This window comes from Narcine bancroftii, chromosome 8 (assembly GCF_036971445.1).
Source record: "Narcine bancroftii isolate sNarBan1 chromosome 8, sNarBan1.hap1, whole genome shotgun sequence".
Lineage (NCBI taxonomy): Eukaryota > Metazoa > Chordata > Chondrichthyes > Torpediniformes > Narcinidae > Narcine > Narcine bancroftii.
In genome coordinates, this window is record NC_091476.1 from 173414497 (window position 1) to 173434093 (window position 19597).

Below are 19597 nucleotides of genomic sequence, written 5' to 3' on the forward strand. Positions count from 1 at the left end.
TAAATTTGGTCGAGTCTTTTCAGTTAGTTTGCAAGATGTCCCGATGTATTGCAAATTAATGCAGGCTTATTAACATGAATTGTTTGAATTGAAACTTCAACACCACTTTATCCAACCCTTGCACTTGCTTCAGATTCTGACCCTTGAAGATAGAGGTGAAGGAATGGAAACTCAGGAAGAAAGACAAGGAAAGATGCTTTTACATACAGAATACTCCCTTCTGTCCTTGCTTTACAGTCAAGATGGAGTGGTGCACCACCATGGTCTATTTCAGGTAAAGCACAATGTGCAAGTACTCTCAGTAGGCGAGTTAATCGCCCACATGCTTCTGGTCATAGTGTCTGTTGCTTTAGAAAATAATCTTACACCATTAGCAATGTGACAAAGTTTCATAATTCAGTAAAATACTTAAAAGTATAATGCAGTCCACCGGGGCACAAAATATAATTGGAATTTGCAAGGAAAGCAAATATGTTGTACTTTAATTTGTATTAACCATTTGAAATACCAAAGGGCTCATTTCCTTTGGAATCAAATTGAAGTTTCTTCCTTTTAGGTATTTCCTGGATGAGGCAGGTACCCACCGGATGCTGGCTAGTCAGAGAGGGGGCCAGGGAACAGATGCAGTTAACATTCAGTTGTGCATCCTCCCCGGTTTTTGTTAATCACTTGGAAGCTCCTACATGAACAATGCAAGGTTATGCTCATAAATGCCAATGTCGACCTACTTTAAAAGTTAAATTGTCATTGGTGGTTTAATATCTTCTACTGTACATTGAAAGCAAAGATAATAATTTCCATACACCAACTGGAAAAGTGCTTTTAATTTGCGTTAATTGAAGATAAAAATTGGGAAGGTGAAGGAATGGAATTAAAACCAGGTACATTTGTTGAATTTTCAGTTTTTTAATCAATACATTCTTGCTAATCGAGAAAGAGGTGGTAGTGGGTCTTTTGTGAAGAGCATTACAGTGGATAAGTTCCTAGGGCCTGACAAAATATATTCCAGTTATTGAAAGAGGCAAGAGAGGATATTGCTAGGGCTCTGACAAAGGGTGTTGTATCCTCACTAGCAATAGATGAGGTCATAGAGGACTGGAGAATAGCCAATATTGTTTTTGTTCAAGGAAATTTAGAGTCTGGTAAACCTCAAATCATTAGGAGAAGCTTTGAGAATTGATGATTTACACACATTTGGAAAGGCCTGAATGGGTAACGTCAGCTTGGGTTTGTGCAGGGCAGAACGTGTCTTATAAACTTGATTAATTTTTTGAGGATGTGACAAAGTTGGTTCATGAGGTTGGGGCAGTGGATGTGGTACGCATAATGTTTGTCAAGCTCTCTTGTGGTAGGTTGGGTTCGGGATTGGGAGGCGGGGTTCGGGATTGGGAGGCGGGGTTCGGGATTGGGAGGCGGGGTTCGGGATTGGGAGGCGGGGTTCGGGATTGGGAGGCGGGGTTCGGGATTGGGAGGCGGGGTTCGGGATTGGGAGGCGGGGTTCGGGATTGGGAGGCGGGGTTCGGGATTGGGAGGCGGGGTTCGGGATTGGGAGGCGGGGTTCGGGATTGGGAGGCGGGGTTCGGGATTGGGAGGCGGGGTTCGGGATTGGGAGGCGGGGTTCGGGATTGGGAGGCGGGGTTCGGGATTGGGAGGCGGGGTTCGGGATTGGGAGGCGGGGTTCGGGATTGGGAGGCGGGGTTCGGGATTGGGAGGCGGGGTTCGGGATTGGGAGGCGGGGTTCGGGATTGGGAGGCGGGGTTCGGGATTGGGAGGCGGGGTTCGGGATTGGGAGGCGGGGTTCGGGATTGGGAGGCGTGGTTCGGGATTGGGAGGCGGGGTTCGGGATTGGGAGGCGGGGTTCGGGATTGGGAGGCGGGGTTCGGGATTGGGAGGCGGGGTTCGGGATTGGGAGGCGGGGTTTGGGATTGGGAGGCGGGGTTTGGGATTGGGAGGCGGGGTTTGGGATTGGGAGGCGGGGTTTGGGATTGGGAGGCGGGGTTCGGGATTGGCTTTATCCTGGAAGACACAGGGCAGTAATGGAAGAGTGTTATTCTAGCAAGAGGTCCATGATTAGCAGTGTTTCTTGAGGATTGGTTCTGGGACCCCTGTCATTTGTGATATACATGAAAATGTCGATGCATATCTGTGTAAGTTTGCAGGTTACAAAGATTGGTGGTATTGTAGATGAAGTCAAGAGTTATCAAAGGACACAGCAAGATATTGATCAGTTACAGATATGGGTAGAGAAATGGGATGTGGAATTTAATCAAATCAAGTATGAAATGCTGTGCTTTGGGAGGTCAAATGTAAGGGGGAAATTACAAAGTGGCAGACCCTTAAAGGATTAATGTGCAGAGGGGATCTTGGCATCCAAGTTCATTCAAAGAGGCCATGCAAGTGGATAGAATGTTAAAGAAGGCATATGGCATGCTTGGCTTCATTGGTTGAGGTATTGAGTATAAGGATAATTTTGCAGGAAAAGTTCTGATTGCCCCATTACAGGAAGCATATGGAGGCATTGGAAAAGGTACAGAAGAGATTTACTGGAATGCTGCCTGAATTAGGTCTGAGTTGTGTGAGAGGTTGGACAAATTTGGGTTCTCTTTAGACTGTAAGAGGCTGAGGGGAGACCTATAGAAGTTTATACATTTATGATAGCCACTGATAGGGTAGCCAGATTATTTTTTTCCCTCGGGTAAGAATGTCAAATACCAGAGGGCATGCATTTAAGGTGAGAGGGGAAAAGTTCAAAGGACATGAGCATGGCAAGTTCTGAACATCGTGGTAAGTGCATGGAGCAGGCTGCTCAAGGTGGTGGTTGAAGCAGATACAATGGTAGCGTTTAGGAGGCTTTTGGATAGATGCACAAATAAGCAGGAAATAGAGGGATGTGGATCATGTGTAGGCAGAAGAGATTTAATTTGGCATTTTGTTCAGTATGGATGAGCCTGTTCCTGCACTGTAAAGTTCTATATATGTTACTTCATTCATAAAACAATGCTGTTGACTGGAAGGGCAGCATATTTTTAAATGTCTGTGTTAACAACCTGGACATAAGTATCCTAGTTTGTAATATGGGAAAGACACTGTGTCAAAGACAAGTATGGAAGAAAAATGTTAGTGTTTTTCAAGTAAAAGGTGTTCTGTATCAGTTTGCATTTGTAAAGCGTATTTCAAATTCAGTGTTAGCAAGAAATAAGCAGGGTCCCATTTTCTCAGAATAAATGGGATTATATATGCTGCATCTCAATTCTGATTGGATCTACTCTTTTACAGGATAGAGCTGTTGTAGAAGAGTTTGAATCGAATAAGCTTGTGCGAAGGATGAAGAAAAGAATCTGTTTGGTTCTAGACTGCCTCTGTGCCCATGACTTCAGTGACAAAACTGCTGATCTCATCAATTTACAACATTATGTCATAAAAGAGAAGAGGCTTAGTGAGCGTGAAACAATTGCAATATTTTATGATGTGGTACGGGTAGTGGAAGCTTTGCACAAGGTAAGGGGATGTATAATTACTTTTTGAGGTGGTGCTGTTAGTGCCCATGGGCAGTGCAAATTCTCTTTGCTTTGATAGGTGTATGCTAAAGCCATTTTCACCTTGCTATTGTATCTGGCTTGTTAAGGAAATTCACAAGATAAAGGAACAGAAGCAGGCCATTAGGCCCATCAAATCTGTTCTGTGACTACACTAAGCTGAACTATGCTCACACCCTGTTCCAATTTCCAACTTTTTCCCTATATCCCTTGATACCCTTACTTATTAGATACTTATCAATTTCCTGTTTAAATTCTCCCATTTATCTGGCCTCCACTGCTGGATGCGGCAATGAGTTGCACAGATCCACGACCCTCTGACTAAAGAAGTTCTTCCTCCTCTCTTTTTTAAATGGATAACTTCAAATTTTAAGACTGTGACCCCTTGTCCTTGATTCACCCACCAAGGGAAACATCTACATCCACTCTGTGAAAACCTTTCAAAATTCGAAATGTCTTTGAAATCCCCTCTCATTCTTCTATACTCCAATGAATACAATCCAAGAGCTGCCAAACATTCCTCATACGTTAGCCCTTGCATCCCAGGAATCATCCTAGTAATCTCCTCTGCACCCTCTTCAACAACATTACATCCTTTGTAAGATGGGGGGCCCAAAACTGCACACAGAACTCCAAATGAGTTCTCACCAGTGCCCTCATCAATACCTCTTTAGTCTTGTACACTATTCCTCTTGAAATGAATGCCAAAATAGCATTTGTTTTCTTCACTACCAATCCCACCTGGTCATTAACTTTTAGGTTTCCCTGCATGAGGAAGCCTAGGTCCCTTTGCATTTCCAAGGTTTGTATTTTCTCCCCATCCAAATTGTACTCTGCCTGTTTATTTCCACTGCTAAAATGTAGAGCCACACGTTTCTCAACGTATCTCATTTACCATATTTTTGCCCAGTCTCCTAATCTGTCTATAATCCTTCTGCAATTTTATGGTTTCTTCACCACTTCCTGCTCCGCCACCGATCTTGGTGTCACCAGTTCCTGCTCCGCCACCTATCTTGGCGTCACCACTGCCTGCTCCGCCACCTATCTTGGCGTCACCACTTCCTGCTCCGCCACCTATCTTGGTGTCACCACTTCCTGCTCCGCCACCTATCTTGGTGTCACCACTTCCTGCTCCGCCACCTATCTTGGCGTCACCACTTCCTGCTCCGCCACCTATCTTGGCGTCACCACTTCCTGCTCCGCCACCGATCTTGGCGTCACCACTTCCTGCTCCGCCACCTATCTTGATGTCACCACTTCCTGCTCCGCCACCTATCTTGGCAATAACCGCAACAGTCCCAAGACCGTCCCCTGTGGAACACCTCTTGTTGCAGGCAGCCATCCTGAACAGGATCCCTTAATTTCAATCCTTTGCTTCTGCCGATCAGCCAATTTTCTATCCTGTCTAATATTGTCCCTGTAATTCCATGAGCCCTCATCTTATTTAGCAGCCTAACATGCGGCACCTTATTGATATCCTTTTAAAAATCCAAATAAACAAGATCCACAGCCTCCTCTTTGTCTGTCCGACTTGAGATTTCTTCAAAAAACTTTAATAGGTTGGTCAGGCAGGATCTACCCTGGTGGAAAAAACCATGCTGACTTGGACCTATCCTGTCATGCTTCTCCAGGTATTTCATAACCTCATCGTTCCCAACCATCGATGGCAGAGTAATAGGGCCTATAATTTCCTTTTGTTTTGTATCCCACCTTTATTAAACGGCGTAACCTTACAACCTTCCAATCCCCTGGAACCAGGCCAGAGTCCATTGATTTTTGGAAGATCATTGCCTATGAGATCACAACCTCTAAAGCCACCTCTTTCAGAACCCGCAGGTGCTTCTCATCCGGTCCGGGAGATTTATCAATCTTTAATCCATTCAGTTTGACTCGGACAATTTTTCTAGTAGTCTTAACTGTATCTAACTCTACTCCCTGAAGCCTCGGTCTGTCAGGGATATTACTAACGTCTTCCACAGTGAAGGCTGATGTAAGATATTGATTTAATTCTTCTGCAATCTCTTTATAACCCATTATAATTTCCCCAGCATCGTTTTCTATCAGTCCTATGTCAGCGTGTCTCTTATTCTTTATATATACATTAAAAAAAATTTAGTATATTTTTTAATATTGTTTGTCAATCTCCTTTCATAACTCATCTTTTCTTTCCCAATGACTTTCTTTGTCTCTTTAAGTTTTTAAAGGATTCGCAGCCCTCTAATTTCCCACTAATTTTAGCTTCCTTGTATGTCCTCCCCTTTGCTTTTATCTTGGCATTCACCTTTTTTGTTAGCCTCATTGGTACCATCTTTCCTTTGACAAATTTCCTTTTCTTTGGAATATATCAACCCTTCATGCTGCTTATTTCTTGCAAAAATATCTTTCAATCCTGCTCTGTTCCTCTAACTAGTTTGCTTTTTCAGTTGACTTGAGCCAATTCCTTTCTCATACCACCGGACTTTCAACCATGCTTCCTAGAGGAACCATGCTCCCTAATGACCTCTGGTTCATTGCACATGACCCAATCCAAAACTTTGGGTTTCTCAACAAGCTGTTCAAAAAAGCCATCTCTTAGGTTTTCTACAAACTCTGCTGGAGTTCACATATAGGATTATGAAGGGTATGGATAGGATAGATGTAGGAAGGTTTTTTGAGCTGGCCGGGGAAACTAAAACGAGAGGACACAGTCTCAAGATTCGGGGGAGTAGATTTAGGACAGAGATGAGGAAAAATAGTTTTTCCCAGAGAGTAGTGAATGTTTGGAATTCTCTAACCAGGGAAGTGGCTGAGGCTGCCTCATTAAACATATTTAAAATTCGGTTAGATAAATTTTTACATGATAGAGGAATTAGGGGATATGGGGAGAAGGCAGGTAGGTGGAGTTAGATCATAAATTAGATCAGCCATGATCGTATTGAATGGCGGAGCAGGCTCGATGGGCCATTTTTGGCCTACTCCTGTTCATACTTCCTATGTTCCTAAAATCCTCCATAATTATTTTGATATTATCTTTGTATCTTTGTGACATGCCCTTTGTATTTCCAGCTGTAGCTCATAGTCCACTTCCCAGCTACTGTTCGGGGGCCTGTATATAACTGCTAATATGGTCTTTTTACCCTTGACTCTTCTTAATTCAACCCATAATGATTCTACCACTTTAGACCCTATGTCCTTTCTCTCTATTGATTTAATGTCATGACTTGCCATCAGAGCCACCCTTCCACCTCTACCAACCTGCCTATCTTTCCTATAGACTGTGTATCCTTGGATTTTGAGCTCCCAATCACATGTCTCATTGAGCCATGTTTCAGTAATGGCCATAATGTCATATCTTTTCAGTTGAATCTGAGCAACCAGGTCATCTACTTTGTTTCTAATGCTACGTGCATTTAAGTAGAGTGCCCTTGGTCCAGATACTGATATAGTTTGTGCTGTATTCCTGTTGAACAGCTCTCCTGTCTGCTCACCTGCCTTTCCTTTGTCATTATTGACTACTCTACTATTTATTTCTTTCTCTGACGTAACTCCGTCTCCCTACTATCCTATTCTCTTCATTCTCATTCTCATTTCCCTGCCCCTGCCAAACTAGTTTACAACAGCTCTAGTAAACCCTCCTGCCAGGATATTGGTTCTCTTCCAGTTCAGGTGCAGCCCATCCTTTTTCAATGTTCATCTTTTTAATATATGCCAAAACTCTCTTATGCTTGATCGGGTTGTTTAATTCCTGAACATTAAAAGTAGCAAATTTCAAATTTGACAATCTAATACAATTACTAAATACCAAAAATAATCACAAAATTGATAATAACAAAGGAAGGAAAAAAAATTATATATAGGACCCCCAAATTAAAATATATAGGCCCTCCAAATAGAAATCATATTCGTTAATAAGAAAAACCAACAAAAAAAGCCCACCAAAAAAACTACCAAAAGGTAATAACTCCCTAAAAAAACTGGGTGTGGATTACCCACTCGTGACTGATGACTAACAAAGAAGTTAGTGCAATTCCCCCCCCTCCCCAGACAGCCAATCAAAAATATTAACATATTACAAAAAAAATTCATCTTTGAGATTCCAGTCCAGATGGTGAACTCATTTCAAGAGTAGATGAACTCTTTCCATTCCCGTTCTTTCCACTTCTGCCATTTTTCCCATTTCTAAGACCGTCAGATTTTCTTTTAGGAGATAATGGTGGACGACTTCTTTGTCCTCTGACATCTGGTAGCGAATTGGCAAAAACCATTGCTTCATGCTCACTCTCAAAGAATTGAGACGGATAGTTTCCATAAAACACTTTCAACACCGCAGGATAACGAAAAGCAAATTTGTAACCTTTACACCATAAAACATCTTTAACTAGATTAAATTCACATTGGCGTCTGATGACATCTTGACTCAAATCAGGGTAGAAGAAAACTACTATTCTGAACCATCATTGGAGCTTGCCTTTGTCTTGCATTTTGAACTGCAAGTCGAAGAATTGTCTCTATCCAAACAGTTCAAACAACAAACTATCACAGCTCTTGGGGGTTGACCAGGTAAAGGTGTTCTTCTTAAAGCTCTCTGTGCTCTTTCCAATATCAATCCATCAGGAAAAGACTCTTTCCCCTAACATCTGGGGAATCCAATTTTTAAAAAATTTGACAGGATCTTGACCTTCTATACCTTCTGGCAAACGCACAATTTTTCCATTATTTTGTCTGCTTTGATTTTCCAAATAGTCTTTTTTTGTTAATTCTCTTTCCCGGGCTCCTAAATCTTTAACTGATTTTTCCACCTTTATTATTGATTCTGTATTGGATTGTACCTGTTGTTTACATTCAGAAAAGGAAGCTTCAAATTTTTAAGTTTTTCCAATTTTCTTTAGCTTCTGCCTTAACCACAGTTAGGTCTGAGCTCATATCTGTATTCATTTGAACCAGCTGGTTCAATTGACCAGTAATGATATCCAAATAAGAAGCAATACCTTCAAACATCGTATAAACAGGTTGAGATGCAATTTGGAATGCAGAATCCGGTTCCGTAATTTGTAACTCACTTTCTTCCAGCTCTTCTTCCATTTCCTGTGCAGTGGTAGAGTAAGGTAAGTCCTCTTGTACTTCAAAAGGCAGCATTCTAGTCGTTTTGCTGCGAGTTTGGACACCCAACGATGACCCCCCGACTTCCTCAGGGGGTCGTCGCTCTCCTCCCCCCGCAGACCATTTTTTAATAAAATTACTGAATCCTCCGTAATTAGCAGCGCTACTCAAGCCCCCAGTCGCTATAGACTGCGTGTCTAGCATCACAGTTCGCGCTCCCATCTCTTCCAACGGGGTTATTCTTTGTAACAAGCCTCCAGGCTCGTGCCCAACTTCTCGGGAGCGCTCTCCTTCCTCCGCAAAACGGGTCGAACCAGTTCCATCTTGAGACTGGCGAGTGGCTGTTACTTTAACTTTTGTCCCCACCGGCGATCGTTGAGGCTTGGCGATCGTTGAGGGTTGGGGATCACTGAAATCGAATGACTGTTTCAAGTCATTTAGGTCCCAATTCTTCTGCACTTCAAAACTGTATTTTCTTTTGTAACTGACTTAGTTTTTTTTACATTAGTAGCCATAATGGCTCACCAAAATATCAAATTAAAATTTTTAAATTAAAAATAAAGGGTTAAAAAACGGGTACTTAAAAGTCTGACCAGAGAGGACAGGGATTACATGACTAGCCTCTACGCCATCTTGCCACGCCCCCCAGCCCATCCTTTTTATAAAAGTGATCCAAGCAGGTTTCTGGTCCTCCTTAGTTGTGGGAATGGCGTTGCCGGGTTGCTAATTCCTTGCACTTTCTTTCAAAAGCTGGAGAGGATAGTCAAGAGTAATTTCATGGAGGACACTTGATATTAGCCGTGGGCAAAAGTAACCAATCTCAAAGATTATTTTGAAAATTGTAATTTAATTGAGGAAATTCAGGATGGAGACATTCGGAGAGACTGCAGATGCTGGAATGAAAAGCCAAGCACAATCTGCCGCAGGATCTCAATGGGGCAAGCTGCATCAGTTGGAGAGAAAGAATGGTCGTTGGGATGAAGGAAAGTTAGCACAGAAGCCGATGTACAAAAGGATAGGGTGGAATTGTGGCCCCACACAGGCCTGGCAAATCAAGCAAAGGTGAAACATGATGAGCAGAGGACTGGCGTATGCAAGACTAAGGGGGAGAGAGGAAAGAAAAACAAATTGGTCTGTTGGGGGAAGATGTTGTTATCTTCTAATTACTCACTGTTATTTGAATGAAAGTAATTTGAGCATCTGCAAGTAGAAAGGGAACAGTTACCTTGCAACGACAAGTACACAGTTCTGTAATCAGTGATTTTAGGCAGTCATTGCTGCAGTCCAAAGTTATGTGATTTCATAGATGCTTCTGTTTACCTCAACTGATTTGGATGTCAGTGAGGACATAATATTTTATAAACTAGTATGAGCACACAGTGTCTTTAAATTTAATATATTTTTAACTTTAAATTTAGAGACACAGCACAGGCCCTTCCGCCCCACGAGCACATGGCAACCAAATATCCCAATGAACCTACAATCCCTAACATTTAAAGGGTGGGAGGAAATTGGAGCACTTGTAGGAAACCCACACAGAATCCTTACAGCGCTGAATTTGAGTCTGGATTACCGGGTCTACAATCCTTTGGTGCTGTCCGCTATGTTAACTGTGCTGCCCATACCTTTTGGAACAGATTTTTGTACATTGTTCATTAAGAAATCCCTGATATGCTGATATTGCAGTTGAAAATAGGGTTATTGGGAACTTTTTATTATTATAATAATGAAAAATGTTCGAACTATGTGAAATGTTCCTCAGTATTATCTATATGCATGTAGTTAGTTTCTTGGTCATGTGAATTAGTTCCAAAATATATTAATACATGTGATGACTCAAACAGTGTCAACCAATGTGTTGAAGCAGGTGAGGTGTATACCTGGAAAGCAAACTTATTTTTACAGAATAACATTGTGAGAGGAGGGTATTTATCTGAAAAGTGCACAGTCTAGTTGTCATTTCCAGTAGTTGATGGCCAAGCTTCATTTACTCATCATCTGTGGCTTGGAAAAATATCAGTGAAACAACCTTTTAAAATAAAAAAATAATATTTGCCATAAAAAGCTTGATTTTTATAACAATTTGCAGAAATGTCAAAGTTTGATCTCTTTCTTCAGGCGGAGAGCTTCTAATACAAACCATTGAGGAAAGTTGTTTTTATTCTAAGTGTAACAAATTTGTACCTTTTGAATTATTCCAAAAAAATAATCAGGGCAGATAAGTGGATAAGTTAAACTAATTTGTTGGCTTCTCTTCTCCAGACTGAGAAAGGATCAGTAATAATTTGGTTAATACCATACATGGTGTTTTAAACTATTCATCTGCTTATTGCTTCATGTTAGATGAAAGAAATGGGTTATGTCCAGGAGGGTGGCAAATGGATCCCTGCTGGCCTTCTCTTTTCAGAAATTACATTGACTTTGATGAAACTGGTTTACTAAAGGCATCTGTACAGACTGAGTAGGCAATTGCAACGTGGAGGTTATTGTCAGATATGATTATTTTAAGAAACACTAATTTTCTAGAGTTGTAAAACATAATATATAGCTTACATTTTCACTGTCGATGATGTTTGGTATTTGATTTTTGACCAATTTGTATTGTTTTCAATATTTGCTTCTCATTGTGTCCACCTGCCCCTGAACATGACCCCCATCTCCAGCTCCAAGCTGTGTAGTGAAAGGAAGCCATGAAAGCATGCCTCAAAGTTGCTTGGACTATTCTGATAAACTAATATGAAAAATAATCATGTTATCTCGTGTCCTTTTGATTATAACGAGCCTTTATGAAAATCTATTTTTCCAAATGATTTTTATTCTGTACCGTGCAAAACTAACCTATTGTCAGTTTTCTTTAGTTGATTCAGTTTCTCTCTGCCCTTGAGTTAGAAGCTCAATACGTTTTTTTTTTCCTTTTTCTTCTGTAGAAGAACATTGTGCATAGGGATCTGAAGCTGGGGAACATGGTGCTAAATAAAAGGTAAACTGAAAAATTTCCTTTATTATTGACTTTGTTTTTGAGTATTTGAACATTTAACTGTTTGGAAGATATGGACCTCATGCAGACAAATGAGGCTAGCTCAAAGTATTTTTGGGCAGTATGGACGAATTGAGCTGAAGGATTTTTTTTGGTGCGATTCAAAAGGTGCAAGTTTGTTAAGCTTAAAATGAAAACAACTTTTCTCATTTTGCGCATCTGTTTCTTTTATTAAGTCTTCATTTTGATTAATAGTGATGCTTTTTAACAGTTGGTATTCTCATCTGTATATATGTGGCATCTTATTGACGGTCCTACATGCGAGCTCGCAGGATATTACATCACGAAGTCCAACATATATGCATTTGTTTGTTCCTATGAAAAGCAGAACTAATTTCTTCTCTCTCCTCTTTAAGTAATTGTTACGAGTCTTGTGCGCTTTTGATGTCATTTATCACAATGGTATAGAGTTGTGGTTATTTCAAATGATTTTGGGGTATTTTTCAATTTGCAGACTTAAACCTGTTCATTAAACTGTGGGTGGCTTGTATTTGCTTGCTGTGAACCCCACAGTCTCACAGGAGAACTGTTTTATTCATAAAAATTGAAATTAGTGTTATTCTGATTTTAAACAGAAATCTGAATGGTTTTGTGCAGCCCATTTCATTTAAAATTCTTAACATCAACAACATACAATCACAAAATTTACGAATTGACTACTCATTGATCTTCGAAATTGCATGGCTGTGGTTTGCTCTTGCATTGCAACCTTTCCAACACAAGTTGCTGGAGAATTTTTCTTTGAAGTAGAAGGTTGTAAGGTTGAAGTTGATGCCTCCAGCAGAAGTGTTCATGATAAACAGATAATAGAAGAAACCATATTTGGATGACTCGGAGAATAAAATGGTGCTACATGTTGAGGCCTGTTTGTTTATAATTCCAGATTATGTAGCATTGGGAGCAATCAAAGCAGCAGTGTCCTAATGGTTCTTTTTTTTTTGTGCGCATTTATTTTCCATAATGTAAATGTCACTTTCAGTTGTGATTACTGTGTTTTGGGTCAGGAGAGGAGAAGTAATTTGGGTTCTCAATGTCAAAGTGGGAATGATGGGAAATTTAATTGTTGTGATAACACTGGACAACGAAGATTTTGCTTCCTGAGCATTTTTGGGTGTCGTTTCAGGGATTTTGGGCTGCTTATTATCTTAGGGATTTTTTTTTTTATAGATATTTTTGGGTTTTCCTATCATTTTTTTTAGCCCAAACCCTAAATGTTTATTGTGATTCTGCAGTTAATGTAAGCAGCTCAGATTCATATTGTTAAACTTTGCCCCTGTATTCTCAGACCAGGTCAAATGCTGCCTCTCTTCCTGTATTTACCTCTCATCAGCACACAGCTGAAAGCACAAGAATTCATTGTGATGGACAAATCTGCTGAATCTGAAAACCTTAGTCCACGACTTCATGTATTTGGCAAATATGATAAATGTTATCCCTGAAGAAAATGCATAGCCCACCCTAGCAGTGGTTCCTGAAGATTCTCTCAGGGGATACTTGCATACTTTAAGGCTCTTGTGCCCTTTGTAAATCGGCATTGCCGATTTACAAGCCCCCATGCACAAGAAAAAAAATGGGATTCCTCTTGATCAAAAATGATCTTTGGATCGGTTTCTGGTTGCAAGTCAAGGAAGAGAATATAAATGATCATTGCTTTCCTCAATAAAAATTCAAGCCCTTTGATAATCCTTTATGAGATGGGGAACAAAAACACAGAGCAGGGCCGCAGTCAGCAGCGAGATGAAAGAAAGTAGCTGAAAGAGTATGAAATAGTAGTGAGCTACATATGTCGCTTGTGAATGCTGTCCCCAAGGCAAAAAAGATGAAGACTGATGCAGCAAAAGTTGTCAATATGCTCACCAGAGCAATTACAGATGACATGAAAGAGTACCAATGGAGTGACTGCAATCCAGGACGCCCCCTCACCCCCATGGTCCACACCCGCAGCCACCTCACTATTGGCCTGTCATATTTTTAACATGCTTCAAGCACGCAGAACTATGAAGTGCAACCTGGGAATTAGCTTTGTGAATCAAACTCCAGTATTACTCCCGTTGACCTTGTAATGGTCAATGAGGTCGTAGAAATGCACATCTCAGCATCCAAAAACTTAGGTTGCACAATAAAATTCACTCTATAGGATTTGTATGGTGTTGTGAGTGAATAGAATTTATTATTTCAACTTGTGTTTCTTGATGTAAACTGATGCAGTTTCATATTGCAGAAAATAGCAATATGTATCATTTTCTATGAATGCAAGACTGTCCTTGGGTCAAGGCACCAAAACTATCTGTAGTTTTCCCTCAAGAGCAGCCTGGACAAATCCAAAAAAAATTCCCTATTTTAAAACTCCAATCCCTTTGCAATTAAGATTAAAATGCAATTTGCTCTCTTAACTATCTCTTGGACCTGACTGCAACCTGTTTGTGACTCATGGTCTTGAACAGCTGGAGGCCTCTTTCCATTTTGGTCATTGGTCTTTCAATTGATGTTCATGGAAGTGCGTGATCCAATTCTTTCCCAATCCATTTGCCAGTCTTTTTGCCTGTTCATTCCATCTCTGTCAAGATCTAGAATCAATATTCTTTATCACAATGTGATCTCCCTCCTCGTTTTCTATCAATGACCAATTTGGAAACCGTGCATACTATTCTTTCAGGCCTATCATGTCAGTAGGGAATATTTTCAGCATAAGAACTGATCCCTGGAGTCAAAGCTGGAGTAATCCAGGAGTCGCCTCCTTCCAGTTTTTAAAGAACCTATTCTAACTGTTATACCTGACAACCAGTTTTCAGTTCCCTTGATCCATGGGGGTTTTCTGCTCAAAACACACAAATCCTGCTGGAACTCGGTTGGTCTCCCAGTATCCATAGGAGGTAGAGATATATTACTGAAGTTTTGGGCCTCAGTTGTCAGAGAAAATACATGACATCACATACAAGATTCCTTTTGCCTGTGGGCATAGCAGAATCCCCACTAATTAGTCGTGCAAAAAAAACGACACAATGTAAACATGTACCCCAATAAAATAAATAAATAATAACAAATGTAAACAAAGTGTGCAATACAGAGGGAATAAAGTGCACAAGTAAGAGTCCTTAAATGAGTCTGAGTTGGTTGTTGAGGAGTCTGATGGTGGAGGGGTAGCCGCTGTTCCTGAACCTGGTGGTGCTAGTCTTGTGGCACCTACACCTCTTTCCTGATGGCAGCAGTGAGAACAGAGTGTGTGCTGGTGATGTGAGTCTTTGATGACTGTTGCTACTCGCTGATGGCAGCGTTCCCTGTAGATGTTACTCAATAGTACAATAGTGGGGAGGTTTTTGCCTGTGAAGTCTTGGGCTCTGTCCACTACCTTTTGGAGGGCTTTATGCTCAGGGCTATTGGTGTTCTCATGCCAGACTGTGATGTAGCTGGTCAGCTCACTTTCCACCACACCTCAGACGAAATTTGCCAGGGTTTCTGGTGTCATAGCAAACTTCCTCAAACTCCTGAGGAAGTAGAGGCACTAACAAGCTTTCTTCAGTATGCCATTGGAGTGTTGTGTCTAGGAAAGATCCTCTGAGATGGTGATTCCCAAGAACCTAAATTTGCTCACTGTCTCTACCTCTGATCCCTCAATGATCACTGGTTTCCTGAAGACAACTATCAGCTCCTTAGTTTTGGTGACCTTGAGCACAAGGTTGCTGTGGGTGCACCATTCATCCAAGTTTTCAATCTCCATCCTGTATGCCGACTCATCCCCTTCCTTTATACAACCCACTGCTGTAGTATTGTCAGTAAATTTGTAGATGGTATTATTGTTGTACCAAGCTACACAGTTGTAGGTCTAAAGTGAGTGGAGCAGGGGGCTAAGAACACAGCCCTGTGGTGCTCTGGTACTTATGGAGATTGTGGAGGAGAAGTTCTTACCAATCTTCACCGATTGTGGTCTGGAGTTGAGGAAATCATGATCCAATTACATAGTGAGGTGTTAACTCCTAGGTATTGGAGATTGCTGATCAGTTTTGAGGGGATGATGGTGTTAAATGTTGAACTGTAGTTGATAAAGAGCCTCCTGATGTAGGCATCTTTGCTGTCCAGGTCTTTCAGGGTTTTGTGTATAGAGCCAGTGAGATGGCATCCGCTGTTGACACGATAGGTGAACTGGAATGGATCCATGTCACTGCTCAGACAGGAACTGACCTGCTTCAACACCAGCCTTTCCAGACACTTCATCACTGTTGATGTAAGTGGTACTGATCGATAGTCTTTAAGGCAGGTTACTACCTTAACCACCTGAGCCTGTACCTCCAATATGTTGCTTTGTCGAATACCTTTTTGAATTCTGACTGTAGTTCTCCTTTCAACTCTGCCCATTACATACTCAGAATTTGTTTAATTCAAGACTTGTTAACTTTTTCACGTAAAGACACACTAAGAAGAACCACTCGTCTGCAATGCCTATCAAAGAAAGACCCTTCAGAGATAGTCCATGGATTTTTCTCCTACGCTCCTGAAACTATATTCCCCTTTATTAAGTTATCTATTTTTGTCGTATGGTGTCAATAATAGCTGTTATTCTAAGTGGCCTGTAATTCCCTTACTTCTGCCTTGAATGTTAGCTGTTTTCCAATCTCAGCTACCTTCTGAGTTCAGTAAATTTTGAAAGTTTTCAGCCAATGGGTCTATTGTGTGGAACCACTTCCTTTCAATGTGCAGTGTGCTCTGGTGACTTGTCCACTTTAAACCGCACCCCACCACCTCAATGTATTTCTCCAATATTTCATCTCTAATTGGGAATTTTGTAAGTTTCTCCATGTTATTGAAATAAGCTTATCTGATATCTTTGAGATACCAACAATATCTTCGACAGTATTAGTTTGTGGCCTCATCTTGACAACGTGCCATGTAGGTGATCTCATTGGAAAATTAACTGAGAATTTTCAGTGATATTTTTATGCCTACTTTGGCAATCTGCAATCTCCCCTGCACAAATGCGATTTCTGTTCCTCAAATCATTGCACAGACTTGAACCTGCAAGATTATTAGTACTGGCACCTTTTGTTTTGTAAAATCCAACTTCCTCTCTGAAGAAAAATCTGATATGTTACTCATTTATACAGTGCTTATACATACTCTTTGGTCTTTCCTAATCTACACAGATGTAGTTTGATATGTAACATCAGTACAGTAGTTCATTTACGATTTTTAATTAATAGATGATGATTATTTGCAAAATTGTCGTATTTATGTCTGGAACCTGCTGAGATGCACACATTTTCCTTTTGGAGTAATTGTCCCTGATCTAATCATCCAGAGGGCACAAGTTTACATTGTGTCATCAGTTTGAGAATTTGAATCTGTCTACATTTTTCCATTGCTTGTAACTCTTTTGGAAAATATTTCAACAGTTGACTTCCATGTCCTTTCAGGAAGAGTTCCAAAGACCTATGGCCCTTGAAGAGAAAATAAAATTTATCTCACCTCTGTGTGAATGAGAGACACTTTTAGTTTTAAACAATGACTTCTCTATTTTGCTTCTTCTAGAAGAGGAAGCATTTTCCCCATGTGCACCCTACCAAGATTCTTTGGGATTTCAAGTTGCAGTCATGTCTCTCCCCACTCTTCTTAACTCAGCTGAACTCCATTGTATCTTCCAAACCAACCAGAAGAAGTTTTTAATTGAGTAAAGAATTTGATTGCACTGAGTAAATTAAATTCAGTTGCTTTTGAAGTTGGAAGTGGCCATGGTGTTCTTGGGGTGAAGATGAAGGATATTCCATGAGGAATAATCCCAGCAATAATTTTTCACTCTTCACTTACAAATTCCTGTCACAATTAGTTGAGCTTAAAAGTGAGTCACTGGCTACAGTCAGGAACCTTTTGTTAATGACCTGCGCCATAATTTATGGCCAGTGATTAAAAGACCTCAATTTATTTCCATTAAAGATGTGAGAGAGTCTTTGGCATGGATTCAAGTGCAGGTTCAGAAGTACAAAGGGTCCTGTTTCCATAAATGATTTACCTATTCTTCCCCCAGTAACATATTAATTTTTTTTCTTCTTGACACAGTAATTTTCATCAGAAACCTAATCCTGCCGTTGTTTGGTTTTTTTTGGGGTCGGCTCGTGAACTTAAAGCTTCCTGACAAAGCTTTGTTGAAATTTTTATTATTTCACGCACTGAATTTGACTGTGACTTTGTGGACAAATAATATCTTCAGGCTGAACACTTTGGTGGAAAATGTTGCTATTTTACTTTCTTTGCTCACTCGCTGATCCCTGGCTTCTTAACATTTCTTGGATTTTCCCCAAAGTTCCACTTTTACGGTTGGAAATTTTTTAAGTGGGTAGAATACATATGAAAGAGTAATAATCTGTAATCTATTTTGCAATATAGAAGCATTTCTCATGAAGGAGATCAGGAGATATTAAACTACAAAACTTGAAATTTAAATTCTCAGAATATACTTGCACTTCAAAGAAAGCAGTTTGTGATTTAGTTATTCATAGTTGAAAATTATTTTAATATAACACTGTAATTGTGCTATAAAATGTATAAAGTATAAAACTTAAGTTTTCAGTGTTAATGAATAATTTCTGATTTTTTTTTAAACATCCTTTTTATTTCATGGGCTAAAGTGGGGTTGGGCTAGAAAGCAGAGGGTGGGTAGTGTTCTTGATGAATTAAGCTGCATGCCCATTCTTGGAGCTAGATGCAGCTTTGCTCAAATTTTTCATTCCAGTCTCTCACCTGTAATAAACACATGCAATTTCAGGCTGAAGTTTTTTTACTTAGTTGTCTGCAGTAATAATCCAGTGAATGGACTAAACCCCCATGGCAATGCTGTAATTTAATCTTGGAAAATGGACCAATTTTAATAGCGCATTGCTTGACTGATAAATGCTCAAACTGCAATAGCTATTGATCAAACCAAGAATCTATGGCACTGTTTCGTGCTGCACTCTCATTCCTGCTAAGTAGCTAAGAAAATACAGCAACTGCAGTCACAAAAATATAAATGACCAAAGTGCAAGACAAGAAGAGATAATATCAGGACAGATAAATAAAAATTAACAGTTTCATTTAATGCAAGAAAAAAGAGAAGTTTCAGTTCAGACAGATTTTTTTTGTTGTACTGGAGTGGTTTGTGGTTAGGATTAGAATAGTGTGAAGAGGTCGTAGCAAGAAGAGATTGTAACCAGGATGATGGAGGTCCTTTGTGGCTACCTTGAGTGCTTTGGGGATGGGGGGGGGAAGGGGTGGTGTTAGTACCAGCAATGGATTTGGTGACCAAGATTTGCCATTTTGAATGGCCTTCTGCACACTTTCCAAACCAGGTTGTGAGGCAAGCAGTCATTATGCTTGAAGATTAATAATGTCCTTTTTGACATGCAAAATTGCTTGAGACTTCTTAGGAAGTAGACGTTGTGCCTTCATGGTTGCCTCAGTGGTGTATCCAGGACTACTCCTTCGATATGTGGACATCTAGGAACCAGAAGGTACTGATGCTTTCCACTTCTATCCCGTCAATGAAGATGGGTGTGTGATCCCTGTGCTTTCCCTTCAAAAAGTCCACAGCAAACTTCTTGGTCTTGCTAATGTTGAGAAGAAGATTGTTGTTCTGGCACCACTAAACCACAACTCCATTTCCATCTTGCATTCTGACTCATTTCCTGTTACTTTTGAACCTAAAAATTGTGTTGGCTAAAATGTGATCTTATTGGTTCCTTCTTTATTAAACTGATTTCTCCTCTCTCACCCAAGAGGAATTCACTAATCTTTATCTAATGCCAGTACTGTTAGTGTGTATGTATTCTCCCTACCTTGCACACCATATTCATGGCCCTTCTACAATTGAGATGGGTACGATGACATCATGCAGGCTGATGACATCATGCAGGCTGCACCAACTTTAAACAGCACACCAATGGAGTGTTCTGCAGTGGGAGAAGTACTGCATAATTTC

General features: G+C 40.4%; 1 protein-coding gene across 7 annotated transcripts in view; it reads left to right on the forward strand.

The window, feature by feature from the left end:
* Positions 1-19597, forward strand: part of stk40 (serine/threonine kinase 40) — a 107964-nt gene that overhangs the window by 19528 nt on the left and 68839 nt on the right. For 6 of the 7 annotated variants that reach the window (XM_069895853.1, XM_069895852.1, XM_069895857.1 and 3 more), the window contains 3 exons: positions 134-274; positions 3277-3498; positions 11543-11595. In XM_069895853.1, coding sequence (XP_069751954.1) covers positions 134-274; positions 3277-3498; positions 11543-11595 — 416 coding nt within the window. The remainder of the gene's footprint in view (positions 1-133; positions 275-3276; positions 3499-11542; positions 11596-19597) is intronic. The other variant, XM_069895858.1, reaches the window with a different exon arrangement.